We start from the raw sequence: 13,381 nt of genomic DNA on the forward strand, positions 1-13,381 counted from the left end.
AGATAGGCATGGGGTTTTAGGCTCTGCCCATAATTTTTAATTTATTTTCATAATTATGTTCTTAATTGGATATTTCATTATCAATTAATTTAATGTCAAATTGTAATAAAATTAAATCACAGAAAACTGGTTAAATTTAAAGGGTCTGTATGTGAAATAAAGGGGGGCCAAGTCCAAAACTGTGGAAAGGATTCTTAATTGGTACATGTAATATTATCCTTTTCTCTCAAAACGTTCTATCACCTGCTAAACACATCTTTTTGAGATTGAGAGAAAGCACAGGGAAGTGGCTGAGAATCCAGAACCTTCTCTTCACCTTACACCGTGTCTGCAAGGCCAATAACCAGGACTACGTATTCCATAAGAGGCTGATGGTTTTGAGATCAAGTGTCAAAAATCATGAATTGAGATCTATTAATCTGCCACAAATCCAAATACGTGTGTGGCAAGTTCATACTGAAAAATACATCCTAAATAAACAAACACATAGACATGTATACAATATAGTCAAGTGTTGTCCAGGATTTAGTATTTCTGTGAGTAATGGTACCAGATACCATGCAGTGTAACCAGTATTGTTACTTAATTTTTTATGAAGTTTTCCACCACTGTTCTTCAATATCTCTGTAAGACACAATTCATAATCTCTGTACACAATTCAGAGGAAAATCAAAGTGGTCAAAAAGTTCAGAGCATGTCATAGACAGGTTTGAAAAGATAATTCTGCATGTCTTGACTCCTGACGGATTCTGTGCTCGTTACTCCAGCTCTTGAATTTATGCATAGTAGACTTTTTTCTGTATGGAATTTAAGATGAATTTGTTATACTGTTTCATTTCTGTATTAATGATTTTTCTTTTCCATTATAGGTCCGTATGAACATTAAATCTCCATCTGATTTTGAATGGCAAAAACAGTCTCGATTTTATTTTCTTGAAGACTTGGATAAATGCATTATCCAAATCACTGATGTAGAGTTCACCTACTGCAATGAATACTTAGGGTGTACAGACAGGCTTGTTATAACTCCTTTAACTGACAGGTAGTTATAAAAAGAATGCAGTGCATAGTACTGGAGCTAAGACTTAATTCCTTTGACTTAATTCCTGTAACTTTCATGAGTCAGAATTCTCACTTTCATTGCACTATAGTGCTGCAATATCGATGGTGAACAGCAGAGGCCAGTGCTTATATATTCAGCTAGTGAAGGCAGGCAGCCCTAGGAGGGATCTTGAATTCTCTTTGAGTGTTTGCTTGAGCTATACGTGCTGTGGTAGGCATTGAAAAACTTACTTGTGCTTAATATAAATATAGCTGAATGCCATACACTTCACCAGACTAAACAGAGTGGATCTAAAAACCAATATATTGCTGCTTTCAATAAGCTAGTAGTTGTATGAGAATTTGGGATTATGGCAAGTGATTCATTTGGAGTCACCCTAGAGGAAAAAGCAGTAACTCGGGACATAGGATTGGATAACTAGTGCCGATATGGTTTTAAGCAAGGCCTATGGAGAATTACAGCACCATGAGCACAGAAAAAGCTCTGAGGGCAAAACATAAGGAGAACTTTTTATTGCTGGAATGTTAGTTGTACAGCACAGTACAAACACCATTAGATGCATATTTTGCTAAAGTACTTGGTAGTGCTTCAGCTAGGGAAGAGGCAGATGTATTTGCTATGCCAGAGCTTGTTCTTTAAGTGTGGACAGGAATGTCAAAATACTGTGCGTGTTCAGTCATTTGTTGTGTGAAGAATGACTGCAGGCCATTGAATTAGTGCTGGAATTGTCTTTGCACTCTCTGTGCTACTAGATTGTGTTTACTAGTGAAATTTCAGACTTCTGCCAATTTCTGAACCAAAATTATGCTCAGTGAACTATTTAAGAGAGCCAAAACCCTATGCTTGGATAGCCGGCTTTTAATGTATAACACAAATCTGCCAAATTCTATGTTTTGTACCCCACTATTCCTATGCTAGATAGAGATCTGTTTGCAGCAGTAAACGTGCAGTTGATTAGTGGGTATGGCAGCACTACCACACAGACAATATTTTTGCCCACTGGGAGAGACACTATCAAGAAAATGTAATTCAAAATTTGTTCACAGAATTAAAATGCAACCTAACTGGTTAGCGATTGATTCAAGGTGCTATGTCACACAAGATGGAAAACTAGCACAGGGTGACATTATTGAAGAAAATGAGTCTTTTGAATGAGTTTAAACTATAATAATGACGACAAAAAAGAACAGAGGTATCTGTCTTTGGGCAAACCTCGAAGCGCCAAATAGAGCTGCAGGGATTGGTGGCTATCCACTGTCATTGAAAGAGTATTTGAAGCAGAGGCATTTTCTAGTGTTGGCATAGGAAACTTATGTACCTACGCAGTGTTGCATAAGAACAGATTTTATTCCCCTTATAGGCTTTTTCCATTTTAGTATTTTTAATATTGCTATATGGACTTGTATGAGCTTCTGACAATTTTCAGGTAATGATATCTTTGCTTTCCATTAATCAGCTTGGAGTCAAGTGCTGTTGGGCTAATGATTTTGTGTTCAAAAAGATTCTTGAAGCACATGATAAATTCACACTGGCGGTAGTACATTACATTAAGATAATGGGACTTAAGTTGAGTGCTCCTAAACATCACGTCAGACACAGACCATGTCATGGCAGATATAAAAAATGAAATGCAAGTTCTATTTAGGACTTGTACTATGTATACAGTTTGTCCTTACCTCATTTTCAGTAGCAGAATTGTTAGAAGTGGTATTTTTTCTGTGTTAACTCAGTGCCTGTTAACTGATTACTGAGTAATAAGGTGATAAAGCATTATTACTGCTATTATATTAGAATGAGTACACCCTTCAGTAGTCTTCACACCAGATGGGGAGGTGAGACTTAAACCTGGGGACGTCAATCCAGGATGGAGGCTGGAGCAGAAGATGATCCTAGGATTCATGGGTCCCTCCTCTTCTTTCTCCATTGCCTATTACAATCTTCCCTCTCGTCCATTCTCCTCCTGAAACTCAAAGACCTAATGTGTCTGGCACCATTGCTCTGGTTTGGCATGCTGGTAGGGAAATGGCAAGAACAGGAGCTGCTTCCAGCCTCTGTGCCTTCCTGTTGCCAGATCAGAGAGCCCATCTTGTGTGTTCTGGGGAGAGAGTATGAAGATGGGAAAAAAGGCAGAAACGCAGCAGGTCTGGGTGCTGCAGCATAGGGCTGAGTCATGGAGGGAGGGTGTATGATTAGCGTGAGAAAATCACAATACTACAGTATTTCGGTATTCAGCATTTAGAATTGGCTTGTGCGTTTCCTGGGCTGTTGCAGTCATCGCTGTGCTGGATGCATGCTTTTCTGCAGGTGGTGCAAAGGTGGTACCTGGTAACTCAGCTTCACAGTGTGTGGAGGGGGTGACTGAGGACTTACCACAGGGAAGCACACCCATTTCTGCCCCCTTCCCCAGCTCTGTGTAATACAACTGCTGTGGTTACATTAACAGACTTCAAGTAGTTTATAGTAGAAAAAGACTGATAGAACTCTCTGTTCTGTCTCTAGGTGTTACATCACTCTGGCACAGGCCTTGGGCATGAGTATGGGTGGTGCACCAGCAGGACCTGCAGGGACAGGGAAAACAGAGACAACTAAAGACATGGGCAAATGCCTGGGAAAGTATGTTGTTGTTTTCAATTGTTCAGACCAAATGGACTACAGAGGACTTGGCCGTATCTATAAAGGTAAGAAATAATCTGGTTTGGTCATTTTAGAGTCATAAGTTTTTGTCTCTTCACTAGTGAGTTAGCAATGATTAGTACGGTATTTTCTTCTCTGTTTCCTCTTATTTCCAGATGCTCATCAACTTTTCCTGATATTTGATTATTTCTCCTTTTTTCTTCCTGTATGCTTTCCATTTTTTTTTTATGTTCTTGGAGGGTATTTCCTATCTTTGTCTTCCTTTCCATTTCCCTTTTAATCCTTCCTACTTATTTTCTTTATGCCTCTATCCCACCCATCCCAAAGGGGAGGATATTTAGCCCTCCCTTGCCATTTTTTTATCAAGCAGGACAAACAAATACGGAGCTCGATGATGTTGTGCAAGGCAGGGAAACATGCAAAGTGGTGCAGGGTCTTATTTCAAACTCTAGAACTTTTTTGAAACCAGGAAAACAAGATAGTGGTCAAACTCTGATAACTTTTCATAATAAGCAGAGCTTGGAAGTCAGTTTTGCAAACAGTGATCAGGTGATCCAGTTTCTGTGGACTCCATTATGTCTATTCTCTTGTATATAGCTACTATTGGTTATATGGACTGGCAGACCACTGTTTTCTGTGAGTGGTTGGCTCTTAAAACTAACACAAGGTATCATAAACATAATTTTCACTGTTGTGATATCTCCTGAAGGTTAAAATGTAACCTGGAGATCATTTCTAGTTTTAATTAAGAAGCCAGCAAGATTTTAATAGAACTAACTTTTGTCTTTGGCTTCTTATTTGAGAGCTTAGAAGTATCCAATTAAGCTTTTCTAATGGAGATAGAAAGTCTGAGAGGTATGCCACATTTGGATTTTGTAATTAATTGTGAAAAGATTTTCCATATTTCTCTCTTATCTCTTCTGTGGTCTTACTGGGTTTGTTTGTGACTGAGTTAGATCAAGAAAACCAACAGTACTTATTTGGGAAGAACTGAGTTAAAAGCAGTACTTGTACTGACTTCACTGGACTACTGTTCTTCCTCCTAATCCTTTTGTTCTTTTACAGATATTTTTAGGCCTCATTAACTTGTTCACTTTCTTTAATGGCCATATCAGAAAGAGGGAAATGGGAAGAAGTACAGCAGAGAAAGAAGGGAAAAAATGATTTAACCAGTTTGACAAGTTTTTCTAATCATGGCTCAGAAGTTTTGCAGGTGTCTGTGCATTCTGAAGAATGCTTTGCTTCTCACTAATTGAACACATTAACTCCATTTGTCAGAACGTGAAAATAGATAAGAAAGAAACATTTCCATTCTTGATTTCTTTGCCTCAGCCAGCCTCTATCCCCTGTTCCTCTGAGCCATGAGCCATGACAGAAGAGATACACTAAGCTTTGAAAAGCCACTGATGTCTCTCTGTGTCTCTTTGAGGCATGCTCATGTCTGTTGCTTTCCCTCCTACTGGAGATTTTCCTAGTTGGAGCTGCAGTAAGGGGCCAGCCTGGAGCAAGCAGGGTAGCTGGAGAAAACAGTCAAGGAGACACTGCTACAAAAACAGAGGATAAAATGCCCCCTGCTAGAGCAGCCCTATCACTCCCATACCAGGAATCTGAGGTAGTGCAGTAAATATGGAAGCAGCAGATGGTAGAGCTAGTGACCATCCTTAGCCCTTGTGAGAGTTTAATCCCCAGTCCTGAACTGGTCCCATGAAGAGCCCACTCTTCTAGCTAGACATTCTGCTAATGCCACAAGAATGGAAAGTTTGATCACAGTCTTCATTTAAAGCATTAGGCAGTCTTTTAGCTAGTCTTCCAGCTTTAGCTTTAGCTTTGGTCTTTTTAGGTGAATGCAGGCATTCACTGGCTTGGAGAAGGCTGAAACTGGCTCAATGCCCCTATGAGCAGTGAGAGCAGAAGACAGGCTTCATAGTATCTCATTAAACTTTTGTAGAAGCTGATGACTTCTGTACTGAATATACTGTGTTATTGTAGTCCTTGCCTGAGGCAAATACTGTGGTTATAACCAAGGCCAGATCATTACCTATCAAGAGAGAAGATAGTTACCTAGTGACCAGAAGCTATGGAAAACTGCTCATTTATATAATACCAAACAAAGAGAGGAACAATTTCTAAGCTAGAAACTTAACTAGCTGCACGTGTGAATACCTTCAGTCAAGGTCACAAGTATTTCAAAGCACCTCTTGTACCTCCCAGATCTTTAGGCCAACTTTTAGTTGCATGTCTTTTATTGTGCATGCAGACTTTTAGTATCCCGTTTATTTTACTTGTTGGTAATAAAGAGAAGAGGACTGGGACCAGCTTGCTATCTGACTAAGCGTGAGTATGCTCATAACACCAAGCACAGTCATCTACTGGGTCTCTGCTGTACCTGCAGTCATCAGTCCAGCGGGGGGATGTCAGCCTTTCTTTCTCCTTGGAGTGGGTTTGCCTTTGATCTCACCAAGCTGTTGTCTTTTTTCTCTCTGCTCCTTCTGTGAGAATGTTTGTATCTCTTGATGTTACCACCTTTTTTCCCGACTCCTTGGTGATTTCACTTCTTTGTATTAAACTGTTACTGACTTGTGTCAACCCAGGCATCTAGCTTCTGCATTGTTGCTTTGTTTCTGCCTTCTTATCCTGAGCAGTTTGGTAACTTATTCTTTCTCATTTCAGATTGAGGCAATAGTGATAACTGCAGCTTGTCATTACCTTCTTTTAGTAAAACTGGGCACAATTGTTGTGTCTAAGAACATGAATTGTGTTTTAGGGCTCAGCTTCCTTTGTCTGTTGTTTTCTATAAGCTGACTATTTTCCATGTAGTATTGTTATCATATGCAACAAAAGCTAAGTAATACTGTGTAATGTGTCCTTGTTATCTGGCTGCCTTGTTTAATGGCATGCTGGTGTTCAATATGACTTAGAGAAGATGCTTATAGAACTCAACAAATTGGTGCTGAGGTGACCTGTGACTGCTTACCTCAGTCAATTTGCTAGTGGAATGCTGTTGCCTGGGAATTAGATAATAGATCCAGATGAATAGAGCCTGGACAGGGTGATTTTTTTCAGCATTCATCAGACTGTTGTGTGTCTGGGAGGAAAAGTAAGAATCTGTTCTTACCTAAGTCATTGATGCTTTCATTTGTGAAGGGCACCAGTCGCTTTGGACTTATTTTCACAACTTGGAAGGGCCTGACTTGGAATCACAATTTTTCTGTTGAAACATCTTTAAGATATATGGTATTTCTTGAAGAGCAGATATACTGAAGTCAGGGAAGAAAATAAGCTCTTTTTTGGTTTAATAGGAGGAGCAAAGTGAGTTTGGAGAAAGATTCTTTAATGCATATCAGATCTTCAGTGGAAAAGAAGGATAGCTCTTCACAGCTGTAGAGGGGCTTTCATGCAGACTGATAAGAAAATTCTCATGAAACATACTAGATATTTTAGTGCACACAGTGAGAAATTCTTCAGAATTCCACGTATCTGGGATAGGCTTTGTACTCCATCACCAGTGTTTCCTCTTCCAAACTTTTCCCTTCATCTGGTGCTGTGGGTCAAGTTATCAGATATTAGGAGATTTAGCAGTGAGGAGAAAAAGGGGGTGTGCAGGTGGTGCTGTCATGTCTGCAGCCATGTTTCCAGATTTTTTCTGTCAGGACAATAAGTTTGATCTTCAGAATAAAGAAATAGAATAATATAATATAATATAATATAAATAACATAACAATATATTGTATACTATAAAATTATAATTTAAAGTTCTCTTGGTTGGCTCAGAGCTGAGGTTCTGTCTCTCTGTTTCTCTGTCTTCCTCTCTCTTTTGTTTTCTTGAGTGACTCCATCTATTCAGAGGCAGATGGTCTAGTCAAGATGTCCAAGGCCTGGACTTTCACCTTTGATAGTTTTATTTTTCAAATTTGAACCAAAAAGTAGGTTCAGATATAACTGGTCGTCTGAATTGGGCCATAGGTAACTCATGAAAGTACCAGGGAAGCAAGTGAGAAGGTGAATTTTCAAGTTTTCTATTATATCAAATTCAGCGTTAAGGTTGCCCAGGAATAGCAAATCAGGGGTACTTCATCACTGTTACTGAAAAGTGTTGCTGAATACCTTTTAGGAAACCTTTTGTCTGTGATTGTCTGTAGATGAGTATAAAAGTCGTGTATGCTTTCATTCTGTTTTCTATAGTTACAAACAACTCCAGTCTTACCTGAGATACCTTTTGTGATTTGATATTTAATGCAATATTTAATGTAAGATATGGTATTTATCTTTATTCAGAAGGTGAACAAATTAGTACGGAGCTCTGTAAATTCTTTCAGGAGCAACGAGTACCTTGTAGCTTACTGCTTCTCGGCTGCCCTTTGGCTAGACAGAGTTCTGTTTTAGTGACATTTGCATTGAATTATGTCACTGTAGTTCTCCCCTGTGTGAAATATTAAGAGATGTGTCATTTCAATACAAAAGAGAGTTCATAGCTCCTTTGTCATGATTAATTACTGCACCGTCACACTATTTTTAGCCAGACTTCCCAGTGCGGAGCAGCCCATAGGGCCTGTTGGGTCACCTGGCAGGACAGGGGTTGTCACAGTAGGCTGCAGCGTACGTACTTTGTGTGTGGGGCCCTAGTACCTGCACTGGGGACTGTGGCCACAGTGTAGCGTTCGAGGGTCAGGCCAGCCAGCTGTGCCTAGGCCACAGGGTCACTGCCATGGAAAGGGACACGGCGCTGCATTGCAGAGATGCATTTTGAAGTAGCTAATCTGTGTGATTCTTATATCATGTGAGGACCAGGTCTGTAGGATATCTGTACTGATTTGGGGGTGTATGTGCCACATTTCTCAGACAGAGTTAAAGGTCTTTTTAGTCCAGTCCTTTATTTTCTGCTTTTGCTCCATTTCTGTACTTGATTACCATACTATGTTCTGTGCGGGGACAGCAATTAATGCACAGCATGACAGGGCACAACAAAATTACGTTGTCTCTAAGCTGTTATGCAGCTGACAGTTTGCTTGCTGTGCCTTTGCTTGTGTGTGTGTGGAGGTGTATGCATGGGTGTGTATTTTCCTTCCTTTTTCTTTTTTAAACTCCACCAGAATGAAATAATTTTGCAAGAACTGAATTCATTCAAAGCTGTGGGATATTGGCCTTGCTTGAGAGTCAGGTTTCCTAACTCCATGCACCAGGTGGCATTACAGAACAAGTGATTTTTTTTTTTTTCGTTTCCCAAGGAAAAATTATTTGGCTAGAACCTCACCTCACCATTCTGTAGAAAAACTAATTTCAAAAATCTTTAATATAGGGATAGTAAGTGTAAGAGACAATATTATATGGAACAAAGTCTCTTTCTTAAAGAATGTCCAGCTTTAGGGCTTTTTGTTGTTGTATCCCAAAGAGTAGATATTGATGTGTAATAAACAAAGTAGCAAAAACTTTTTTTTTTTTTTTTTAGAATGGATCCTAGTAGTCATGTAACACATGTAACAAAAGGAGCCAAATGCATTTGAAAAATCTCTGCAAGAATTCAGTCAGAAACAGCAGGAGGCAGGGCTGGAGGTAACACTATGGATAGTTCTGGGGTCCTCCAGGAAGTTCAGTCAGCAAGTCAGGATAACAGGAGATAGGGCTGCGCCCAGCCCTACATACAGCATAGCTCAGGCAAAGACTGAAGACTCAGACCTGCCTGAGCTGAAATGGAGCTCCTGGACTGGCGGACAGAGAGTGTGAGTAGAAGCCCCAGGTAAGGCTGGTCAGGGCAATCAAGGCCTACTGGTGCATCCAGGGCCCTGATGTTCCTCATACAAGAGGGAGAGGGAGAAGATTAGTTAAAGGACTTGCTGCCACACCAGTGAAGTCAAGGAACATTCCTCATTTGTTTTTAAAGACAGTAGGATTGAGTCTTTCATGTTTTAAATTTGGTACCTGTCTATAGACTTGCTTTAATCTTTGCTTCATTATGGCATTGTGGTATTTGTATATATTCCCTTTGCTTTTAAATTTTATAATTAAGCCCATGTGACTTTTTATTATCTTCAAATTCTTTTCTTTTGGAGCATGTTTTTCTTTATAATATCACAGAAATTAGTTAGAAGCAGTTTAGGAAAAACATTACGCTACATATGGAATTGAACAGAATTTCATGGGAGATTTGCAGTATTGCCCTGGCTGAATCAACTCTTCATGAGCCAATTTTGCCTCCACTACCACTGGTTTTTATCTGATGTGACTCCACTGATTTTGTTGAAGAGTTCTTCCAAAATTACATGGGTAAAAAAGGACAATCAATGCAACAATATTAAAAGAAGTGGTTAATGGGCATGAAAAAAGGTAAAAAATGAATGTAAGAATTATTTTCTTTTTTTTTTTCCTTCTTTTTCTATCTGCAAAAACTGACAAGTATTGATTTGGCTATGGTAGTGGATCACAGTAGAGGATGGGGCAGAGAAGAAGTAGAAAGGGGGCCTCAAGGGGATTTGGAGTAAGATCAGAGCCTAGAGGACCATCTTAAAGAGCAAGAGAAGATCAGACAAGGAACAGTAGAGGGAAGGGAAGAAGGATAACATGAGCAGAACAGGCCAGAGCAAAGACAAGAGAGGAGAAAACATGAAAGAGAAAACAAAACAAAGGAGAGAGAAAAAGTATGTCTTAATAGTATTATTATTGATTTTTGAGTACTTTCTCTTCCATTAGCTTAAGTGTCTTAAGGAATTAACATTACACATAAACCACCCCTTGATTTATTTTACCAGTGCTATAGGAATTGCCATATAAAGTGTGGGGATTTGGGGGAGCTCTGGACATAGTTGTTCAACATTGCAAACATACAAATGCCTTTTCTTAGACATGTGTTTTATTTCTGCATTTAGCACTGCCTTCAAATGTCTTAAGCCAAACTGAGCTTCACCAGCCCAGTGGAATGAATTAAGCTTCTCTGAACATTTGTTCGTAGCACCAGTTAAAGTACTGATCCAGGTCCTTGTTGGACCCAGGCAATAGGAAATACTAGTCCGATGTGGGCTTTTAGAAGGGAGGAGGTGGCATTTATGAAGCTCCTGTGTAGACCTACTAGCCTTTGTCTCTTGTGAAATGGATGTGGAATAGCAGGGGATCACGTAACTTTCGCACTACTGCTCTGGAAAGCTGCCACTGTAGACTCTCCTATTTCATTCCTGCTAACGTGATACAGAAGAGGGAGTACTGGACTCTCCCAAAAGACATTCATTTCATGATGTTTATGGATACTAATGTCTGTCTAGAAGTCCATGGCCTGTTTCAAATAACAGTTGTAAGTGTGACATCAGATTCCGCTCTCTTGAACAGCAGGATGCTATTCTCCAACAATTTTTGACCTATGAATTAATTGTTATAAAATGCTGCAATGCTTCTGTCACAAATGTAGTAATTTCTGAATTTTATTCTGTGCTTTTCATTTAGGTAGGTGTCTCTCAAGCTCATCTTTGACAATTTCATCCCCTGCATAAATGAGTTTCCATGCTATATGCATGTTTATGCTTCTAGGTGCTATATACAATATTATTCAATACTTTCTGCCTTATGGTTGCTGTAAAAGTGTAGGATTCTTTGTAAAGAAGTTTGTATATCTTTCTTCCAAAGGGTAATTCTTTTTCTGGGTGTCACGAATACACAGCCCAATTTATTTTGCGTTCTTACTTCTCATTTTACTCTGTGTTCATACTCTCTGTTCTTCTCACATTACATTAAGTTATATAGAATGTGCTATATTTTATATATAAATTATTCTTGTTTGATCTGATATTTTAACAAAATATTTTTCTTTTTGCTTTTTTAGGTTTAGCCCAGTCAGGTGCATGGGGTTGCTTTGATGAATTTAACCGCATTGAACTTCCAGTTTTATCAGTAGCTGCTCAGCAGATATATATTGTACTTCAGTGTAAGAAAAATAAGAAACCTCAGTTCATTTTCACTGATGGTGATGTTGTTGACATGGACAGAGAATTTGGTATATTTCTGACTATGGTATGTGTGTGAATATGTGTAAATGGCATCATTGTGAAAAATCTTTCCTATTTCATTTCCCATTGAAATTTCCCTGTTGAAATAATTGGAACTGTCTGTTAGAAAACAGTGAATACAATTTGAACAATAATTTGGTCAAATAATAATGATGATATTTTCTCTTCCCCATATTTTTAACTGGAACTTAGGACTTAAGGTATGCAATTATCATTACCTACATATTTTAAGGTTTTTTTTAGTTGAATATTTGACAGATTGAGACTAAACCCGACCATCTTATATTTTTAGTCATAGTCTGTCAAAACAGACATAATTGACCACTGCAAAGACTTGGTCTGGTCAGTATTTCACTACCCGTGAAGAACTTTTTACCACAATCCTTCTGTACCACAGCATGAAGGAAACCACTCTCACTCTGGTTCACTGGCCTCCAGAAGATTTATCTTTGGTGCCTGTGGACTGGTTCTAGCAGTGCAGGAGGCAAAGAAGCAGGAAAGCATAACAATACCTTAAAAGCCTCCTTAGCCATAGGCTACATACCCACAACTCAGAATGGAAGCATTTGTCTTTATTTCAAGGTTTACTACCTTTGAAAAGGTGTTAATGTTATCACTTTAATTTGAAAAAGAGAACAAATTAGTGGCATACAAAGGCCAGTGGGAAGGCAGTTTGGAAACAGCTGGAAGAATTTAAGAAGTTATCACTGCATGGCCAGTGACTACTGGTCTCACAGCTGAGCCACGCAGTAGTCACGTGAATGACTTAGACATCTTCAGTGAAAGGTCGGATCCCTTAGTTTAAATTACGTTCAGTAATGGCTTGCACTGCTTGACTGACTTTGCACTGAAATGGTCTGGGAATGCTCACAAGGGACAGTAACCTCCAGCACTGGAACACTATCAAGACCCTGAAGAATTAACCATTTAAAACAGCTCCAACAAGGTCTGTAAGTGGTTGTCTGTCTATGTGTGTCTGTCTTGGGCATCTCCAAATCACACGTGTGATACCACATACTTCATGAACTGCAGTATTTAGGCACCTGTGTAGTGATGCGTAATTGTGACATGCTCAAGTTACCCTTTGTAATCTAGCATGTTGCTCCTGTGTTTGCCAAATAATTATCAGAAACTATCCTCCTTTCATTATATAATATTTTATTTTATATTTGGCATTTTTCAGAACCCTGGCTATGCAGGACGACAGGAGCTTCCAGAAAATCTGAAGATTCAGTTTCGCACAGTTGCTATGATGGTGCCTGACCGTAGCATTATTATGCGAGTCAAGCTGGCAAGTGCTGGTTTCCGAGACAACCAAGTCCTTAGTCAAAAATTCTATACACTCTACAAACTCTGTGAAGAGCAGTTATCTAAACAGGTAAAATAAATATTTGTCCAACTGTAAGCTGTCACTGGAAGGGAATGTAGAGAAGATACTTCCACAGAATATATAATTATTTTGACACTCATGAACCTATTAATTTTTTAGGGTTTTCACTTTCAAGTTCTAGAAACAGAGTCTGAAATCATCACATTGTTTTTATTTTTCAAACTAATTTGTGTAGTAAAGGAAGTTTGGTGATTTTTAAACAGAGTGCAGTTATTGGAGAAGTTATGAGGAGCGGTGTACACTGCTCTACTGAACTTTGTAGAGGACACATTCTTCAGTCTCCTCACTTATGAAGACTAGACCTAT

The 13,381-nt window shown here is 39.0% G+C and overlaps 1 protein-coding gene across 1 annotated transcript in view; it reads left to right on the forward strand.

Annotated features, from left to right (window-relative positions):
- The window catches only part of LOC309598479 (dynein axonemal heavy chain 5-like), a gene marked incomplete at both ends in the record, with an annotated part of 174,256 nt that overhangs the window by 56,828 nt on the left and 104,047 nt on the right, over nucleotides 1-13,381 (forward strand). Inside the window, 4 exons of the mRNA XM_082329118.1 lie at nucleotides 870-1,042; nucleotides 3,563-3,741; nucleotides 11,502-11,689; nucleotides 12,869-13,063. Coding sequence (XP_082185244.1) covers nucleotides 870-1,042; nucleotides 3,563-3,741; nucleotides 11,502-11,689; nucleotides 12,869-13,063 — 735 coding nt within the window. The remainder of the gene's footprint in view (nucleotides 1-869; nucleotides 1,043-3,562; nucleotides 3,742-11,501; nucleotides 11,690-12,868; nucleotides 13,064-13,381) is intronic.

Source organism: Platalea leucorodia, assembly GCF_965183815.1.
Source record: "Platalea leucorodia genome assembly, chromosome: 1".
NCBI lineage: Eukaryota > Metazoa > Chordata > Aves > Pelecaniformes > Threskiornithidae > Platalea > Platalea leucorodia.